This window comes from Hyla sarda, chromosome 5 (assembly GCF_029499605.1).
Source record: "Hyla sarda isolate aHylSar1 chromosome 5, aHylSar1.hap1, whole genome shotgun sequence".
Lineage (NCBI taxonomy): Eukaryota > Metazoa > Chordata > Amphibia > Anura > Hylidae > Hyla > Hyla sarda.
Window position 1 is genome coordinate 244,755,678 of NC_079193.1, and position 21,983 is coordinate 244,777,660.

Here is a 21,983-nt window from a genome sequence, read left to right on the forward strand (position 1 = left end):
TTGGTTACCCAAAAAATAAAGTCTTCAACTCTTGGTTTGACTAAAAGTCCCATATTCATACTACATGATAATGCGGTAACACATGTTTGCCGCAAACAAAAAACTAGAATCAGTCGTCTCCCCGAGAACTGTACTACGGCTGTGAGAAATGTGCAATAAAATCTGCTGAATTGGAAATCCGGTGAGTGCCGACTTTTCTTTGTTTCCTCATGCACTGATGTTATATTCTACGTGAGTCTGAGCACCACCGTATCCTCACTCCGCTACAGCGACTTAGTGTCCACCCGCCTTCAGGTACAGAAGCCAGCAGTGCCGAACTACTCTTCTATACGCTAATTTATGAATCTGTTTAACTTTCTGGAGCCAGTTGATATGAATTTTTTTTTTCCCCCACCGGGGTATCCCTTTAAGTAAATCATGCTAACTGTGGGAGTGAAGGACAAAGATAGGGAGCTAGCACAGCTATACTTTCTGCAGATATCCAAAGAATTTCAGCTGCATGCTGTTATGATGTATTTCAGTATTTAACTGTATCCCATGCATTATGATAATAAACAGGAAACACGGAAGTTAAGAAACACTGCCAGACTTAAAATGTCCAAAAAGAAAAAAAATCACTTTTAAATCAGTATGAAGAAAGTCAAAGGCTTCCTGCTAATCTAAACAGCAGCAGTAGCAGTAGTCAGTACAGAATTGGCCACTCATCTGCACAGGCTGTTTATACACTTAAACTAACAACACAAGATTTACAGTAGACTGGGGGGAAAACCTGAATAAATTATGCTTGTGCCATTTATTTACACTAACTTATATTGGTTTACGATCCCAGAATGAAAGATCTTTTGTATTCTGCTGGGTCACAGCAAGTAGAAGACAAACAGCTGGATACAAAAGGTAAATGTTGTTCTGTCATTCTATGATGCCACTTACCTCCCCCATTTATTTCAGTGTTACCAGTAATATCTGCTAAGCTTTGTTTTGAGATTGTTACTTTATTTTTCTGCAATGCATGACCTGTAAATGTTCAAATGCCAATAAAAAACTAAAACATTCACTATATTACTATGAGCAAACTTACATTATGCATTTGCCCATGCTTCTTTGAAGAAGAATTTCTCCTTTTTAACTCCTTCTACTTACATTTATTTCAGGTATTTTCATTATTTTAGAATGTTTATTAAGAAAAATATTTGTAATATTTGTTTATGGTTTATGGTTTGTTTGTTTGTTTTCAAATCAAGTAAAGGAAAAATTATTGAATCACCTGTATTAAAATAACCTGTATTATGAATGGTAAAATTATACTCTAAATAAATTTCTCATGACTTAACACAATAGCGCACATTTGACAAGATAAAGTTTGGCCAAGTAGTCAATTTCATGTAAAATGTAATATGTAATTACAGAGAAGCTCCAGCAATCTATGGGTGCTCTCACTTTGGGGTCCCTAAGGTTTCCATAAAGGGGACATGTAAATGCATAGCCATCGCCAAATAAACTGTGGACTGAACCACGCTAGCTTTCCACACTGTTGAGAGTCCCTGCTGCAGTTCTCTTAATGATATGACTCTTCTTAAAAATAGGAAGTAAATTGGTAGGCTTTATAATACCAAAAGGCTATGAGAGATCATACTCTGAATCAGCAGATTCAGTGCATAGTTCCCACGGAATCAAATCCATATAATATAGTAAATGGGGGTGATGTATCAAAATGTGTAGAGGAAGAGTGAGCAATTGCCAATGGCAACCAATAAGATTGCTTTTTTCATTTTTTAATCCCTTAACCACCAAGTCAATTTTCACTGTAGGACCAGAGCGTTTTTTGCACATCTGACCACTGCCACTTTAAGTATTAATAACTCTGGGATGCTTTTACTTTTCATTCTGATGCCGAGACTGTTTTTTCGAGACATATTCTATTTTATGTTAGTGGTAAATTTTTGTCGATACTTGCATCATTTCTTGGTGAAAAATTCCAAATTTGAACATTTAGCATTTTTCTAATTTTGAAGCTCTCTGCTTGTAAGGAAAATAGACATTCCTAATAAATTATATATTGATTCACATATACAATATGTCTACTTTATGTTTGCATCATAAAGTTGACATGTTTTTACTTTTGGAAGAGATCAGAGGGCTTCAAAGTTCAGCAGCAATTTTCCAATTTCTCAAAAAATTTTCAAAATCGGAATTTTTCAGGGACCAGTACAGTTTTGAAGTGGATTTGAAGGGTCTTCATATTAGACATACCCCACAAATGACCCCATAATAAAAACTGCACCCCTAAAGGTATTCAAAATGACATTCATAAAGTTTGTTAACCCTTTAGGTGTATCACAGGAATAGCAGCAAAGTGAAGGCGAAAATTCAAAATCTTCATTTTTTACACTTGCATGTTCTTGTAGACCCAGTTTTTGAATTTTTACAAGGGGTAACAGCAGAAAAAGCCCCCGAAAAATTTGTACCCAATTTCTCTCGAGTAATGAAATACCTTACATGTGTATGTCAAGTGTTCGGCGGGCTCAAGTAGAGGGCTCAGAAGGGAAGGAGCAACAATGGGATTTTGGAGAGTGAATTTTGCTGAAATGATTTTTGGGTAAGCCCATCTCTTCTGAGTATGGAAATACCCCATGTTAGGACGTAAAATGCTCTGCAGGCGAACTACAATGCTCAGAAGAGAAGGAGTCACATTTTGCTTTTGGAAAGCAAATTTTGCTGAAATGGTGGGGCATGTCGCATTTAAGAAGCCCCTATGGTACCATAACAGAAAAAAAAAAACACATGGCATACTATTTTGGAAACTACACCCCTTAAGGAAAGTAACAAGGGGAACAGGGAGCCTTAACACCTCACAGGTGTTTGATGACTTTTTGTTAAAGTTGGATGTGTAAACGAAAAAAATGCAGTTTTTTCCCCAAATGTTACATTTTTACAAGGGGTAATAGGAGAAAATGACCCCCAAAATTTGCAACTTCATTTCTTCTGAGTATGGAAATACCCCATGTGTGGACGTCAAATGGTATGCTGGCGCACTACAACGTTCAGAATAGGAGTGCCATTGAGCTTTTGGAAAGAGAATTTGTTTGGAATGGAAGTCAGGGGCCATGTGCGTTTACAAAGCCCCCCCCCCCCTCCTGTGGTGCCAGAACATGTGACCCCGTTTTGGAAACTAAACCCCACACAGAATTTAATAAGGGATGCAGTGAGTATTTACACCCCACTGGCGTATGGCAGATCTTTGGAACAGTCGGCTGTGCAAATGGGAAATTACATTTTTCATTTTCACGGACCACTGTTCCAGAAATCTGTCAGACACCTGTGGGGCGCAAATGCTCACTGTACCCCTTATTACATTACATTAGGGGTGTAGTTTCCAAAATGGGGTCACATTTTGTCCATTCTTCTGGCACTATGGGGGCTTTGTAAACACACGTGGCCTTCAATTCCGGACAAATTTTCTCTCCAAAAGCCCAATGGCACTCCTCTTCTGAGCATTGTAGTGCGCCAGCAGAGCACTTTACATCCACATATGGGGTATGTTCTTACTCAGAAGAAATGGTGTTACAAATTTTGGTGGGCTTTTTTTCCTATTTTCCCTTCTGAAAAATTTAGGGTAACACCAGCATTTTAGTGAAAAAAAATTTCTACGGCGAAACGGAAAAAATCACTGTGAGACAAAATTGAAAAAAGATGCCATTTTGTAACTTTTGGGGGCTGCACAGTACACACAGTACATTTTTCGGTAAAAATGACACCTTCTCTTTATTCTCTAGGTCCATACGATTAAAATGATACCCTACTTATATAGGTTTGATTTTGTCGTATTTATACCTTTAAAAAAAGTTACCAAAAATGCACTATTTTGGACTTTGGAATTTTTTGCGCATACGCCATTGACCGTGCGGTTTAATTAACGATATATTTTAGTAATTCGGACATTTCCGCACGTGGCGGTACCACATAGGTTTATTTTTATTTACCCTGTTTTTTTTTTTTTATGGGAAAAGGGGGTGATTCAAACTTTTATTAGGGAAGGTGTTAAATGATCTTTATTCACTTTTTTTTAAACTTTTATTTGCAATGTTATAGCTCCCATAGTGAGCTATAACACTGCATACACTGATCTTTTATATTGATCACTGGTTTCTCATAGGAAACCAGTGATCAATGATTCTGCCACTTGACTGCTCATGCCTGGATCTCAGGCACTGAGCAGTCATTCGGCGATCGGACAGCATAGAGGCAGGTAAGGACCCTCCGGCTGTCATGTAAGCTGGTCGGGATGCCGTGATTTCACCGTGGAGATCCCAAACACCTCCCTGAGCTAACCGGCATGGTTTTACTTTCACTTTAGATGCGGCGTTCAACTTTGAACGCCGCATCTAAAGGATTAGTAGCACGCAGCACCACGATCAGTGCTGCACGCTATTAACCATGGGCCCCGCCGTGGCCCCGCATAATAGAACGGGATCGGACTCATGGGTCCTTGAGAAGTTAAATATCAGCTCCTTCCTTGGTTCCCTGCTGGATCTTTGGTTGTCTATTGCCATAGTGAAAGTTCTGTGTCTCTGTAACTGTGTACCTGTTCATTTCTACCCTGCATATGTGTTCCTGCCCTGACCTGCTGCCATCTTGCCAAGTTCTGCCAGTCTCCTCCTGTGCCATGCCACCTCTCAGCTACCTGTGTGGACGAGTTGTGCCAGGCTTAGTGACCTGGGTACCGCCTGGCGCAGCAAGACAATTCCGCTTTGCGGTGGGCTCTGGTGAAAACCAGCGGAACCTTAGACTCCGTTCCCTGGCACGGCTCAAGTCATCATCAACATAGGCCCAGAGGATCCACCACCTGCCGTGACCTTAACACCCCACATGTGGACGTAAAGTGCTCTGCTGGAGCACTACAATGCTCAGAAGAGAAGGAGCCACATTTGGCTTTTTGAAAGCAAATTTTGCTGAAATGGTTTTTGGGGGGCATGTCGCATTTAGGAAGCCTCTATGGTGTCGTAACAGCAAAAAAAAAAACACATGACATACAATTTTGGAAACTACACCCCTCAAGGCACGTAACAAGGCATACAGTGAGCCTTAACACCCCACAGGTGTTTGCCAAATTTTCGTTAAAGTCGGATGTGTAAATAAAATAAAAAATCCACTAAAATGCAGTTTTTTCCCCCAAATTTTACATTTTTATAAGGGGTAATAGAAGAAAATGCCCCCCAAAATTTGTAACCCCATTTCTTCTGAGTATGGAAATACCCCATGTGTGGATGTCAAGTGCTCTGCGGGCGAACTACAATGCTCAGAAGACAAGGAGCTTTTGGAGAGAGAATTTGTTTGGAATGGAAGTCGGAGGCCATGTGCGTTTACAAAGACCCCATGCAACCAGAACAGTGGACCCCCCCGCCCACATGTGACCCCATTTTGGAAACTACACCCCTCACAGAATGTAATAAGGGATGCAGTGAGCATTTACACCCCACTGGTGTTTGACAGACTTTTGGAACAGTGGGCAGTGCAATGAAAAATTACACATGACCAGCGCCCATGAATATTCAAATTCACCCGGCGGGCCCACCTCCAATGCGCAATTTGCCGAAGAAAGAAGCAGACCTTCAGAGGGAATGGGCGCTGGAATGAAGGCATGTATGTTATTCATCGATCTCCTGTTCACCCACATTATAACCCAGTGTATTGAGTTAAGTGTGGGTGAATGGGATGACAGTTTTCCTTTAATTAGGTGCCCATGTCTATACAGGCAGACTAAAGCTACATGCAATAATGCATTTGGCTGTGCAAACAGACATTAAAAAATAATTCTTACAGATGTAGTCGCAGAGATCAGCTTCCATAATCTTAATTAAAGGGGTTTTCCCAAAAAACTAAGTTGGCAGCAAAGTTAATAAAACCAGATGTGTACCACAAGAGTACAAATCTGCTGGTTTTTAGGTAAAATGACCTACATAATTGCACTGTTTGTCTCCCCCAAGGATCTAATCACTTCCTGGTTTCCTCTCTGAACTGTGACCTTGCTGTTGCCAGGCAACAGAGGACACACTTTCCCACAACCCCCTTGCTTGCATACACAGTATAGGTTAGTTGTCTTGTCGTCCCTCTGTTCTGTAAAGTGGTGGGGGTCCTGCAGAATTAACTCCCATGACCACACATTTATGATAATCAATGTGTATTTCCAGACAGCCCCTTTAAAGTACATTTATGAAGAAGCCTTAGTGGTGTTTCGAGGGAGCACTGACCTATAGGTTAGGAAGTTTTTTCTTTAATTTAAAAAATAGGGACAAATGCTAAGTACTGTAGCTTTTAAAGATTATTTAAAAGTAATTATGCTAAATGCACTCTATTATTATTGACAGAAATCAACCTGAAAAGTGCCGGTGGAAGATAGCAATGGTGGCTTCCTGGCACAGATGAGTTAACTTTCTACCACAGGAAAAACACTCAGTAGTTGCTGATATATTCAGTTTCAGCACAATCTGCCTTTCTGGCACACATCTTGCTATCGTCTGAAAGTACTCATCACAATTGTTTGATACCAATCTTGTGAATTGCAACATGAGTGATGTACTTATCAGGGCATCATGAAAAATAGAGCAATATTAAAAGGAATATGGAAAGCAGCTGAGAAGAGATGCAGAATTCCTATATGCCTGGAATGTTCTAGAAACAAGTTGTTTTTGTTTGCTATGCTGTCAGTACCTTCTTTGCCATCAGAAATAATACGCTGCTCTAACTTCAAATGTAAGAACTTCTTTCATTTTTGTTTATTTGATGATAGTCATGCTGACAACTTTTTTTGGTCCATCAAACTCAGCAGTACAATTACATGAATTTGCTTTTAATAAATTACCATTTTTGCATATATCAGTCAAAGCACCAAGTCTAAATAGTAGCAAAGTAAATGCATTATTAATTTAATTGCCACAACCTATTTAGCTAGCTTCTATCATAATTTGCTGTAACATGCAACCTATCAGAGAACAGAGTCAAATCGAAAGCGCACAAAGTAAACAGATTAGATTGTCCTGGAGAGATTAGAATGTAGCAAGCTTGCACTATTCCAGCCAGAACATTAATGTTTTAAACAGGTAAGAAAAAAATAACTCAATTTGCAGAAAAATGAACGTTTGCTTTGCTGATGAAGAAGTTTCCAGTCTTCAGCAGCCTTAAACCTTCATCAATAAAAGTGGTAAAATGTTTTACTAGCTTCAAGAGCACAAACGGGGTAGGTGTAACGTGCCAGGCTAAAAGGCAAAGCTACAATGAGGCACAGTTAGTTATCAGGCTATAATGCAGTGGTCCCCAAATTTGTTTGACCTATTGTCCCCTTTTCAGAAAAAAATTTCTGTGTCCCCCTGGAAATCTACCTTCTTTAACCCCTTAAAGACCACAGATTTGTTTCATTTTTGCACTTTCTTTTTTTCTTCTCACCTTCTGTAAATCAGAACACTTTCAATTTTCCACCTACAGACCTATGTGAGGGCTTTTTTTGCGCCACTAAATTTACTTTATAATTACATCAATAATCGCACCACAAAATCTACGGACCAAAAACAAAAAGAAACCAAAAAAAATTTGAAAAAAACACCATTATGTACATTTTGGGGGCTTCAGATTTTACCCAGTGCACTTTTCAGTAAAAATTACACCTTATCTTTATTCTGTAGGTACGTTCGATTAAAATGATACCCAAATCATATAGGTTTAGTTTTGTTTTACGTCTGTTGAAAAATTATAACTTTTTGCACGTAAATTAGTAAGTTAAAAAATGTACTCTTCTGACCCCTATAACTTTTTTGCGCTTTGAACTGTAGTTTTTATCTGTACAATTTTTGTTTTGATGGGGCTTTTTGATCACTTTTTATAAATTGTTTAGGGTATACAAAGTGGCCAAAAATACACAATTGTGGATTTAATGAACATTAATTTTTAAAGTTCTGACATTTGCGCACGCGGTGATACCACATATGTTTATTTTTATTATGTTTACATATTTTTTATATGGAATTTGGGAAAAGGGGGTTGATTTAAACTTTTAATATGTGTGTTTTTTTAAACTTTTATTTAACTTTTCTTTTTTCTTTTTTTACACTTTATTAGTCCCCTTAGGGGACTTTTAGGAGGAATCATTAGATTCCTCATACAGATCAATGTAGTTCCACAGAACTACATTGATCTGTGTGCTCTGTGCTCGATTGATAAAGCCTGGTTAAGCCATGTCGGCTATTAACGGTGGCCTTAGCTACAGGAATCAGTGGAGGGACGCGCCCAGTATGGTGCGGGCAGGAGTAAGAAGCCTGTGCCGTGCACTGTTTGCCATCTTAGGACGAGCCGGCTCGCCCTTAGATGGCAACCAGTTAAGTAAGCAAACAAACAGAAAGAGACAGTGCATAATTTGTATTATTTTATGTATCTAGATTTGTAGGGTATACAGTGGTTTGTGATGGGAAAAAAAACTAAAATTCTAATGCAACTAATGCACTATGGCCCTGATTTACTATTGTAAACCTGACCAGTTTTGTCAGGTTGTGCGCCAAAATGTGGCACAGTGCGCCAGTATTTGGTGTATTGTGCCACAAATTGTGTCTGCACCAAAATGTGCGACCAAAAAATGTAAAAGATCCGACCTACTCTCAATGTTACTTAGAAAAACTGAAAAATGGGCATAAACCACCAGTAAAAAGGGGGCGTGGCCTCCAAAAAGAGGTATGTCCCCAACATTTTCAAAAAATTCCAACATATTTACTAATGTTTCCACAGAAAATGTGGTGGATTTGAACTCTGGAAAACCACACAGCTCAGAGCAGTTGTACAAGAAGCAAAACATAGGGAAACATTAGTAAATACCATGGAATACCTATTGGGAATCAAACACACAAAGAAAACTCCACTCTTAGTAAATCAAGGCCCATGTTTTTTTCTTTGCTCAGCATTAGATTTACCATATTATTTAGAATGTCAGATGCACCAGACTATTGGGGTGACATGCTTGGGGCACGGGCGGAGCTTCCAGATATCTTTTCTCTGCTGAGCCCCGCTGTGAGCAGGCTTGAGGAAGCAGCAGTGGTGATGTCAGGAAGCACCATTCGTGCCTGTCGCCCCAATTGGAAGGATAATGGGGGAACAGGACCACGCATCGGGGGTAGGCAAGTATGATTATCATCAGTGTCAACCGTACTACCTGCCTGTGCCAACAAGTTAGATGGGTGACCATATATCCTATAGTGCTGGCTTGATTGCATTTTCACTAAATTAATCAAAACTAGCAAAATTTCACAAAACATTCTTTAGTTGTAAAAAAGCTCTCCTTGCTAAGACAGACTTTGGATTTCTCAAAAAAAGCTAGGGAGATTTAGAAAGGCCGGAGCGCCACTCCATTAGGACAGAAAAAGATTATAGTTTTCCACTCTGCCCCTTTATGTTTTTACCCTTTTATGTTAATTCATCATAACTGATTTTCCTACTTTTGTCTTCCATTGTACCAGTGTCCTGCCCACTGGAGGACACTGGAATAATACAGTGTGGTGCGTCCAAAAAAAAAATGGTATATCTAATGCAGAGCAAAAAACAAAAACCAAGTTTATTAATTTTAATAGAATTTTAGTTTTTTTTCCCCCATAAAAAAAACTGTATATTCTACAAATCTAGATACATAAAAGAACAAAGATTTGTCACTGCCTCTTTTTTGTTTGTTTAACCCCTTAAGGACCAAGCCCATTTTGACCTTAAGGACCAGGCCAATAAATGTTTTGCGTTTTTTTTCCTCCTCGCCTTCTAAAATCCATAACTCTCTTATATTTCCATCTAGACCCATGTAAGGGCTTATTTTTGCATGACCAATTGTACTTTGTAATGAAACCTCTCATTTTACCAAAAAATGTATGGCGAACCCAAAGAATAATTTTTTTAGGGAGAAAATTTTTATAAAAACCACAATTTTGCACATTTTGGAGGGTTTCGTTTTCACACTGTACACTTTATAGTAAAAAATGACATGTGTTCGTTCTTTATTCTGTGGGTTGATACGATTAAAATGATACCCATGGCTAGATACTTTTCTATTTCTATAAAAAAAATCTCAAACTTTTTGTACAAAATCAGTATTATAAAACCGCCCTATTGTGAACACCTATAACTTTTTCATTTTTCCGTATATGGGTCGGTATGAGGGCTCCTTTTTTGTGCCATCATCTGTACTTTTTATTGATACAGTAACCCCCCGACATGCAATGGCCCCGACATATGATAAAATTGACATACGATGGCCTCTCAGAGGCCATCGCATGTCGATGTCAGCATCGACATACGATGCTTTTATATGTCGGGGCCATCGCATTAACTGCTATCCGACAGCTCAAAATGCTTAAGCTGCTGTCGGATAGCAGTTTAAGCATCCCGGGCAGGTTCGCTTACCTATTCCCGCTGCTCCGGGTCCACTTCGCGATCCTCCGGCGTCTTCCGCATCTTCTCCAGGGTCCGGGCCTCACTTTCCGGCATCGTTATTACGTCACTACGCACGCCGCGCCGGCGCAGCAGCGTAATAACGTCACCAGAATGCCAGGCCCGGACCCTGCAGAAGATGCGGAAGAAGCCGGAGGATCGCGAAGAAGACACCGGAGCAGCGGGACAGCATCGGGAGCGGTGAGGACCTGGTCCGGAGCGGCGGGGACAGGTGAGTACAGCTTCCTATACTTTACATTGCACGGATCCCTCAACATACGATGGATTCGACAAGCGATGGGTCGTTTGTAACGAATTAACAATGGTATGTTGAGGGACCACTGTACTACATTTGCATATATAAAACTTTTAGATCACTTTTTATTTATTTTTTTAAATATAATGTGACAAAAAAGCATCATTCTTGGACTTTTTTTTTTATGTTTACGACGTTCACCGTATGGGATCATTAACATTATATTTTGATAGTTCGGACATTTATGCATGCAGCAATATCAAATATGTTTATAAAAAAATGATTATGCTTTTTGGAGGTAAAATGGGAAAAAGGGACAATTTTCATTTTTATTGGGGGAGGGATTTTTCACTTTTTTTTTTTTTTCTTACACTTTTTATGTCCCCATAGGAAACTATCAATAGCAATCAGATGATTACTAATACTGTTCAGTGCTATGCATAGGGCACAGCACGGATCAGTATTATCGGCTATCTTCTGCTCTGGTCTGCTCGATCTCAGACCAGAGCAGAAGACCCGAGGAGATGGCCGGAGGCAGGTGAGGGGACCTCCGGCTGCCATTACAGATCATCGGATCCCCGTGGCAGCGATAAGGGCTACCCGATCATCTATTTTCACATGGGCATTGCTACAGATACCGTGATCCGTATTGATTATGGCATCTGAGGGGTTAATGGCGGACGATCGCAGATGTCGGCCATTACCGGCGGGTCTCCGGCTGCGGTGTATGACGCGAACACCGCTCCGATCCTCGGGGTCATTAACAGGACGTAAAAGTACCTCCGCACCAGGATGTACATTTACGTCCGTGGTCGTTAAGGGGTTAAAAAAGGTAGATTTCCAGAGGAATAGGGGACGATGGTTCAAACAAGTTTGGGAACCGATGCACTGAAGTCCGGCAAAACATTTTTTTTGAACATACTGTATAAAGGTAATTCACTGGCAATATTCCTGTATTGTAAATAGTTTAATCATAGTTCAGTTGCATTTATACATTTTGAGCCCTATTTATTATTGCAACAGAAGATCAGTCTCTGCTGTAAGCTTTTACATCCCTCCCCTGCTTACTAAATTCTAACCTCCCCTTTCTTCTGTATGGTCCGTGTATGCCCACAGAATAAGCAGGCAGGTAGAAGAAACAGGCAGTGTGAGTTAGTGATGTTTTATACACCTGCTGATAAATATAAGGCATTTTATACTATATCACTGCACATCTGATCCCTTAGATAAGACAGAAAGGGTCTTTACAGCCACATAGTATAAAATGCCCTATATTTAGCAGCAGACATATATCACTAACTCATGCTGCCGGTTTCTTCTACCTGCAGATTATCTAGTGTGTTCTACGAGATGCACCCTAATCTTGATCTCCCCTGCCTCCTGCAAGTAAAACCTACTGCAAGTAGACAGGCTGAAGCTGCATCTCACAGGAATGAGAGTTAGGGGACAGAAGTTGTATGATCACTGATTTGTCACTTGCTGCACTTGCATAGGACTCAGAGCAAGTGCAATGATAAGACTCCATCACCTCTGTCTTTACACAGCCAGAGGCATCTTGTAGGCAGTATTAGGAAAGCTGTATCAGAGAGGGAGAAGAAATTAAGATGACAGACAACCTATAATGGCACAGCAAGTAGAATAGGTATATACAAGGTACCTACAAGAGCCTCAACTTTATTCTCTACTAACTGCCTTTATTATACTATACTGCATAAGCTACAAAATGACCTATACTAAAGTTTTTTGGTTTGACACAAGTAAATATTAGAATGCTGCTTTCTAAAGGGTACAGCTAAATCCATGGTAACCAAGATAAATGCAGTATAAAAGGCATGTTTCATTTATACAGATAAATAAAGATATTGTTAAAAAACATACTGAACATTTTAAATATGCAATAATAAAAATTTAACCAAATTACAATCTGGCACATTGTACTGCTCCTGCGTCAGTCACAAAATGGAAACATAATCTGAAATCCCACAGAACAGAAGCAGAAGACTATCAGCTAAAATAACGTAATACAAGACCTCTCTGATTCAAAAGCATAATGGTAGTAACAACTATTTTTGATACCATCTTATTTTTCCATATTACTGTAGGTTAACCCCTTGCTGGCTACCCATAAACATTCTGGCGTCTTGCACTGTTTTGGTTTATGTGTAATATGCCTGTTTAAAAAGGGGTTAAATGTTTCAAATATTTTACTACAACAGTTCATAATAGAGAAAATGTCATAAACTGTGCCTAATGTTAGATTCAATAGGAGTGCTATACTATAAACAGTCATTTTCTCGGTTGAAATACCTTTCTTTTGGTGTTCCAACTCCATGCTTTCCCAGTAAATGTGTGTTCAGATGCTTTCTCATAACAAAAGCCACCCTGAAAAAAAGGAAACATATATATGTTATAAGCATGTTTAAAATATACAAGAAAAACTGTTTTACCAGATACTGTATTTCATATTTGTAAACATTGCTGGTTCTGGTGCGATAATCCCCAAAAATAAACTAAACCATAAAAGGGGTTGGGTTTATGCAAACCAGTATTCCTGCCAGTTTGGGAGTTCTTGGAGCAGGCCCTAAATGTTTCCTAATTTTTGGGATTGAAATTTTGGTAAGTATGGATATTCTAGGAATGTAAGAAAGTTGGTTAAAGCATTTCATGATTTGTACTTCAACAAAACAATTGACGTCAAACGCACAAGACACAACATTCATTTTTTTCAGAATGAGGATTTCCACTTAAAATTTAAAACTGTCCAGACCCATTAGATAAAAAATGTTATATCATGCAAAATGTTGTGGGATCCCAACCTAATGTGTAAGGGATTTCAGGGATGTGGAAATCCTATAGCCCGACGCCCGGGACAAGTAGTTTTGGGTGCCGGGCAGGTGAATTGTTTATAGATTTAGCCCTGTATCGGGCTAGCAGGGACAGACAGACTTCTCCCTTATTTTTCTTTACTGTCGGTGCGAGGTGCAGGAGCCGATGGAAGTCTCCACCTCACACCGGCACTCAGAGTGTATGGAGGAGGCGGCGGCATCCAGCTGACTGCAGAGCCCCCTTATCTCCCCTCCCGGAGGATGGACGCAGCTCAGAAGACACAGCAGGGTGAGAGAGAGGACGTACACAGCTCTGTGCACAGCTCCCCCCTCCCCCGCACACAGCTCTATCCCTCCCCCTCCCTCTGCTCTGTCTCCACAGGACCTAATCCACCACGGGGAGGTTACTTGTTTGCACGGGGAAAACACAGAGCGGGGGAGGAGAGGGGGAGGACGGAAATCTCACCTCACACCGGCCGGGACTACAGCTCTGATGTCCACTCATGGCGGCTCAGGTGAGGAGGCCGAGAATACAGGCGGCGGCAGGAAGGGTGGTTGTATATGAATGGTGTGAGTGTATGTGTGATGTATGTATGTAATGTATGATGGGGGGCAGCGGCAGGTGTATGTATGATGTGTGCATATGTATGGAGTATATCAGTGTTTCCCAACCAGGGTGCCTCCAGCTGTTGCAAAACTACAACTCCCAGCATGCCCTGGGCATGCTGGGAGTTGTAGTTTTGCAACAGCTGGAGGCACCCTGGTTGGGAAACACTGGTGGATATGTATGGTGTGAGTGTATGTGTGTATGATGTCTATGTGTGATGTGTATGTAATGTATGATGTGGGTATGATGTCTGTGTGATGTGTATGTAATGTATGATGTGTGTATGATGTCTAAGTGTGTGTATGTATGTGATGTATGATGTGGGGTGGGCAGCGGCAGGTATATGTATGATGTGTGCATATGTATGGTGTATATGTATGGTGTATATGTATGGTGTGAGTGTATGCGTGTATGTGATGTATGATGTGGGGTGGGCAGCGGCAGGTATATGTATGATGTGTGCATATGTATGGTGTATATGTATGGTGTATATGTATGGTGTATATGTGTGGTGTATATGTATGGTGTGAGTGTATGTGTGTATGTGATGTATGATGTGGGGTGGGCAGCGGCAGGTATATGTATGATGTGTGCATATGTATGGTGTATATGTATGGTGTGAGTGTATGTGTATATGTAATGTATGATGTGGGGGGGGCAGTGGCGGGGGGGTGTTTGTATGTATGATATGGGGGCAGTGGCTGGTGTATGTATGATATGTGGATGCATAAATGTTTTGCATAGGAGCAGACTGTCACGTCGGGCATTAGGGCAGTTGTGCCATCTAATTTTATTTATTTTTAGTGGCACCCGCAGTAAATCGCACCGCCAGAATCCCGCCCCCTTCATACTCACCCGCCAACCAAGAGCCCCACGGATGCACGCAAACACGCCCGAACCAAAACTACAACTCCCAGCATGTTGCACCATAACCTAAACTGTAGAACTATAAAGTATAACATGCTGGGAGTTGTAGTTTTGGTTTGTGTCAGCTGCAGAGCTATAGGCTGCATCAGGGCATGCTGGGTGTTGTAGTTACTAACTGTAATTCCCAGTATTCCTTGACACAGACTATGGCTCTGCAGCTGACGCAAACCAAAACTACAACTCCCAGCATGTTACACAATAACCTTAACTGTACTACTACACAGTGCAACATGCTGCAACACCCACACAACCATAGGCTGTATCAGGGCATGCTGGGAGTTGTAGTTATCAAGTAACTAAATGCAACTTCCAGCATTTTCTGACACAAAATGCAGCACATTAACTGGAGAAGCAGAACCCCCCCCCCCCCCCCCCAGTAACACAAGTCCCTATTGAGACTGAAAAAAAGTAATTAAAATATTTTAAAAAGTGCGTATATATGTGAATAAGCCCCTTTACTAATAAAAGTTTCCAATTTTCTTTAAATAAAAATAATGTACAAAAATAAACATAAGTGGTATCGCTGCATGTGGAAATGTCCAGACTATTAAAATATAATGTTAATTAAACCGAACGGTGAACGGTGTAAATGTAAAAAATAGTCCAGAATTGTTCATTTTTGGTCACTTCATATGAGAAATTTTTTATAAGGTGATTAAAAAGTTACATGTAGATTTTTCTGGGCTCGGGTGTAAGAGGAGCTACAGCTCTCCCCCCGCTAATATCCTGGCATGCTGCGATCACCTATTAACCCATTAGATCACCGCTGTCGGCAATGTCTAAAGGAATCTTATATCCATCCCTGGTGGTCTAGTGGGGGGGGGGATCAGACTATTTTGGTGGAAATTATTTTATCTGCCAGGACAAGTGGATTTTCTTGAGGGACAAGTAGATTGTGTTCCGCTTTAGTCCCTTGGACAAGTAGTTTTTTTTTAAATTTCCACACCCCTGGATTTGTAATGGATTTCATCATGCTTATTCCTATGTTCTCATAGGAAAAAAGCCACACCCAGAGGAGTCTGACATAGGCGATAATCTGGCCATACACATAAATTAGCTGTGGACAGCTGTCTCTCCCCTTCTTCCCATACGTATGAACGCTGGGGTGAGCATGCATACAGTGGGGCAAAAACGTATTTAGTTGGCCACCAATTGTGAAAGTTCTCCCACTTAAAAAGATGAGAGAGGCCTGTAATTTTCATCATAGGTATACCTCAACTATGAGAGACACAATGAGAAAAAAAAATCCATAAAATCACATTGTCTAACTTTAAAGAATTTATTTGCAAATTATGGTGGAAAATAAGTATTTGGTCACCTACAAACAAGCAAAATTTCTGGCTCTCCCAGACCTGTAACAACTTCTTTAGAGTTGAGAGTCTCCTCTGTCCTCCACTCGCTACCTGTATTAATGGCACCTTTTTGAACTTGTTATCAGTATAAAAGACACCTGTCCACAACCACAAACAGTCACGCTCCAAACTCCACTATGGCCAAGACCAATGAGATGTCGAAGGACACCAGAAACAAAATTGTAGACCTGCACCAGACTGGAAAGACTGAACCTGCAATATGCAAGCAGCTTGGTGTGAAGAAATCAACTGTGGGAGCAATTCTTAGAAAATGGAAGACATACAAGACCACTGATAATCTTCCTCAATCTGGGGCTCCATACAAGATCTCACCCCATCGTGTCAAACTTATCACAGGAATGGTGAGCAAAAATCCCACAGCCACACAGGGGAACCTAGTGAATGACCTACAGAGAGCTGGGACCAAAGTAACAAAGGCTACCATTAGTAACAAACTAGCCACCAGGGATTAAAATCATGCAGTGGCAGATGTGTCCCCCTGCTTAAGTCAGTACATGTCTGGGCCCGTCTGAAGTTTGCTAGAGAGCATTTGGATGATCCAGAAGAGGATTGGGAGAATGTCATATGGTACTAAAGTAGAACTTTTGGGTAAAAACACAACTCGTTGTGTTTGGAGGAGAAAGAATGCTGAGTTGCATCCAAAGAACACCGTACCTAGTGTGAAGCATGGGGGTGGAAACTTCTTGCTTTGGGGCCATTTTTTAGAAAAGGGACCAGGACGACTGACCCATGTAAAGGAATGAATGAATGAATGAATGGGGCCATGTATTGAGATTTTTTGTGAAAACCTCCTTCCATCAGCAAGGGCATTGAAGATGAAACGTGACATGGTTTTTCAACATGACAATGATCCCAAACACACAGCCTGGGCATTTCAAGGTCCTGGAGTGGCCTAGCCAGTCTCCAGATCTCAACCCCACAGAAAATCTTTGGAAGGAGTTAAAAGTCTGTGTTGCCCAGCGACAGCCCCAAAACATCAATGCTCTAGAGGAGATCTGCATGGAGGAATGGGCCAAAATACCAGCAACAGGGTGTGAAAACCTTGTGAAGACTTGCAGTAAACGTTCCACCTCTGTCATTGCCAACAAAGGGTATATAACAAAGTATTGAGATGAGCTTTTGTTATTGACCAAATACTTATTTTCCACCATAATTTGCAAATAGATTCTTTAAAAATCAGACAATGTGATTTTATGGATTTATTTTTTTATTATGTCTCTCATAGTTGAGGTATACCTATGATGACAATTACAGGCCTGTCATCTTTTTAATGGGAGAACTTGCACAATTGGTGGCTGACATTAATTTCAACGGAATTTTATTCCTTAGGTTACAGGTCCGAAGGTCTGTAGTGGAACCTCTAATGAGGAATTAGATTCTACCATAAGAGTTAACAAGTTCAATATTTAATTTTTCAATGGGACAGCAACTGCCGTGGACATAGAGATTAACATAGGAATCATCTGGCACCACCCTCCCTTAATACAGCTCTAATCCTGGCAGGAAAAATCAGCGCTGCTGTGGACACAGGTGCACTCGTATCCTCTTGTGATGGTGCTCAATGAAATAGATATATGTATACATCAATAACCAGTAGAAAGGATGAAGATGGCACTCACCACTTGAAGAAAAAAAGCATTATTTCATGTGTGCAGGTACAAAACACCAGTAGCAGGGAGCTGAACACAGGTGCAGGGGTGTTACTTGGGACTGCACAGTTCTGTGCACATGACACTTCCTCTAGCCAAGAGTCTTGGCTAGAGGAAGTGCCTTGCGCATGAAATTGTGCAGTCCCAAATAACGCCCCTTGGACCTGTGTTCAGCTCCCTGCTACTGGTGTTTGTACCTGCACACATGAAACAGTGCCATCTTAATTTTTTCTACTGGTTATTGATGTGGCCATAAGCACTAGATTTGGAGAATTCTCAACCGCACGGGTGAAAATGTGCAGAATGTCCGGACAGACATTCCGCACATTTGAATGATCCTGCTGGTACTAGAACCGTTTGGAAATGCTAGACGGCAATTCATTTTCGAATGGAATTCACAGAAAGAATAGACATGCATCTGAACATTCTGCTGTGTGCAGCAGAATCTCATTGAAATCAATGGGATTGCAGGGGAATGTCCATGGGGAATATTCCAGCGGAATTCCGCACAGACATGCCGCCATGTAAACATATTTTTTCAGTAATATGGGTATGGTGTATGCACAGCTTTACTTCATTCAATGCAAAGAAGATTAACTTACTACTTCGTAGCTTCAGAGCATGTTTCTTTATTGATTGTAAGTTTTTTCCTCTCACTTCGCACGGCTTTGATGTTACAAGCTGACTGGCTGGCAGAGATCTTACACACCACTGATCGGATCCAGAGGTCTGACCCTACGTTTCGGGGTACAGCCACTTAGTCATGCGTACTGAGCCTCTGTACCTGTTCGTATTAATGAGGTAGACACACCTGAATCAATCAACCCTCTTCCAGTGCGTAATTCACTCCAGAATTAAAAGAGAGGTATAGTATATACCTCCACAATATGAAACCGGTATTACAGATATTATAAATATGCACTAAAACGTAACATTTCCTTCATACCGTTCGGGAAGATTGTGTCAAGCTCGCTAATCCAAAAGGATTTGCGTTGTAACAACCGCTTTCTATTCAAGGCTTCATTCATACCTTGCGGTATTTTTTCGATAATTTGCCACCGTAAATCACTGACTTTATGTTTATTTTCAAAGAAATGTCTAGCCACTGTACTCCCACCATATTTCGATTCCTTAACCCCTTAAGGACGCAGCCCTTTTTCACCTTAAGGACTGAGCCCTTTTTCGCAATTATGACCACCGTCACTTTACGAATTAATAACGCAAAAACGCTTTTACCTAATATTCTGATTCTGAGATTGTTTTTTCGTGACATATTCTACTTTATTTTGGTGGTAAATTTTCGGCGTTACTTGCATCCTTTTTTGGTGAAAAATCCCAAAATTTCAAGAAAATTTAGAAAATTTTGCATTTTTCTAACTTTGAAGCTCTCTACTTGTAAGGAAAATGGATATTCCAAATAAATTTTATTTTTCTTCACAATTACAATATGTCCACTTTATGTTGGCATCATAAAATGGACATATTTTTGCTTTTTGAAAAAATTTGAGGGCTTCAAATAGAGCAGCAATTTTCAAAAATGTCATGACAATTGCTAAATCTGAAGGGACAGATGTTACAGAACTACAACTCCCAGCATGCCTGGGCAGTCGAGGCATGCTGAGAGTTGTAGTTTGGCAACATCTGGAGGGCTACTGTTTGGGCACCACTGTAACGATTTACTTTCACTTTCAATTCCCCCCCCCCCCCCCCCCACTGTCGATTCCCTACCTGATCAGGATCCAGCAGGCTCCAGCGAAGATCCCAGGTCCCCAGGCATCTTCTCCTGCAGGTACGGTCTCCATCTTCTACCCAGAGCCCCTCGACATCCAGGGGCGGGCAAAACGGGGGGTTGCCATGGCAACCCCCTGTTCTGTGCTGCCATTGGTCAGAACTCAGTTCTGAGCAATGGCAGGGGATAGGAGTAGATCGCAGCCGACCTCACTCCTATCCTTTAGGCTGATCGGGGCTGTTGCTGACAACTCCGATCACCCCTATTTTCCGGGTGATCGGGTCACCAGAGACCCGATCAGCCCGGAATTGGAGAAAATCGCATGTCTGAATTTACATGCGATTTTCTCCGATCGCCGACATGGGGGGACATTTCAGCAGGCATCCGGCTCCGGTCCCCAACCGGCTAGCGGTGGGGACTGGATTTCCCACGGGCGTATGGATACGCCCTCGGTCCTTAAGGACTCGGAATGAAGGGCGTATCCATACGCCCTGCATCCTGAAGAGGTTAAGTTCTTTTGTTTGCAAAATTTTCCTTATATTAGATTTATGTTCATTTAATCGTATTTTCATTTTCCTGCTTGTCTGACCAATGTATGAATCTCCACATGGACGTTTGAGTAAATATATTATATTTTCAGAATTACATGTATAATAATCTTTTACTGCAATTTTGTTACCATTTTTCGGATGATGAACATATTCACCTTTGATAATTCCACTACAGTGGGAACAGGACAAGCAGGGAAATGTACCTTTTTTATTAATTTTTAATCTAGTTTGTTCACTTTTACTTTTTTTTTTTTTTTAGAAATATCCCCTCTTATTAGTATATTACTAAGTGTTTTTTCTTTACTGTAAACAAATACGGGGGGCTCCCTGAACAGGCTCCCATACTTGGGGTCTGCTTCCAGTAGTCCCCAATACTTGTTCACTGTTTTTTTCACAAGTTTTACATGTTTGTCATATGTACCAATATACATGATGCGTTTATTCAGATTCTCTTTTTTACTTTTTTTCTTTAATAGATCCTCTCTATTCATTGCCGCAACCTCTTGATTGACTCTCTCAATCTCCTTTCTATTATAACCTCTTTCTACGAATTTTTTTGTTAAACGTTCTGCATTTTTTTCATACTCTCTGTCGTTACTTGTAATTCTTCTAGTGCGAATAAATTGACTTTTGGGGAGTCCTTTAAAGAAAAAAAGTAAAAAAGAGAATCTGAATAAACGCATCATGTATATTGGTACGTATGACAAACATGCTAAACTTGTGAAAAAAACAGTGAACAAGTATTGGGGATTACTGGGAGCAGACCCCAAGTATGGGAGCCTGTTCAGAGAGCCCCCCGTATTTGTTTACAGTAAAGGAAAAACACTCAGTAATATACTAATAAGAGGGGATATTTAAAAAAAAAAGGAAAAGTGAACAAACTAGATTAAAAATTGATAAATAAAAGGTACATTTCCCTGCTTGTCCTGTTCCCACTGTAGTGGAATTATCAAAGGTGAATATGTTCATCATCCGGAAAAAGGTAACAAAATTGCAGTAAAAGATTATTATACATGTAATTCTGAAAAAATAATATATTTACTCAAATGTCCATGTGGAGATTCATACATTGGTCAGACAAGCAGGGAAATGAAAATACGATTAAATGAACATAAATCTAATATAAGGAAAATTTTGCAAACAAAAGAACTTAAGGAATCGAAATATGGTGGGAGTACAGTGGCTAGACATTTCTTTGAAAATAAACATAAAGTCAGTGATTTACGGTGGCAAATTATCAAAAAAATACTGCAAGGTATGAATGAAGCCTTGAATAGAAAGCGGTTGTTACAACGCAAATCCTTTTGGATTAGCGAGCTTGACACAATCTTCCCGAATGGTATGAATGAATTGTTAAGTTTTAGTGCATATTTATCTGTAATACCGGTTTCATATTGTGGAGGTATATACTATACCTGTCTTTTAATTCTGGTGTGAATTACGCACTGGAAGAGGGTTGATTGATTCAGGTGTGTCTACCTCATTAATACGAACAGGTACAGAGGCTCAGTACGCATGACTAACCCCTTAAGGACCCGGCCATTTTATGAACATTTGACCACTGTCACTTTAAGCATTAATAACTCTGGGATGCTTTTACCTTTCATTCTGATTCCG

The 21,983-nt window shown here is 40.4% G+C and overlaps 1 protein-coding gene across 5 annotated transcripts in view; it reads right to left on the reverse strand.

Moving 5' to 3' along the window:
• ZNF407 (zinc finger protein 407) overlaps positions 1-21,983 on the reverse strand; it is a 598,515-nt gene that overhangs the window by 329,754 nt on the left and 246,778 nt on the right. For all 5 annotated transcript variants that reach the window (XM_056521427.1, XM_056521429.1, XM_056521428.1 and 2 more), the window contains exon 4: positions 13,013-13,087. In XM_056521427.1, the coding sequence (XP_056377402.1) occupies positions 13,013-13,087 (75 nt within the window). The remainder of the gene's footprint in view (positions 1-13,012; positions 13,088-21,983) is intronic.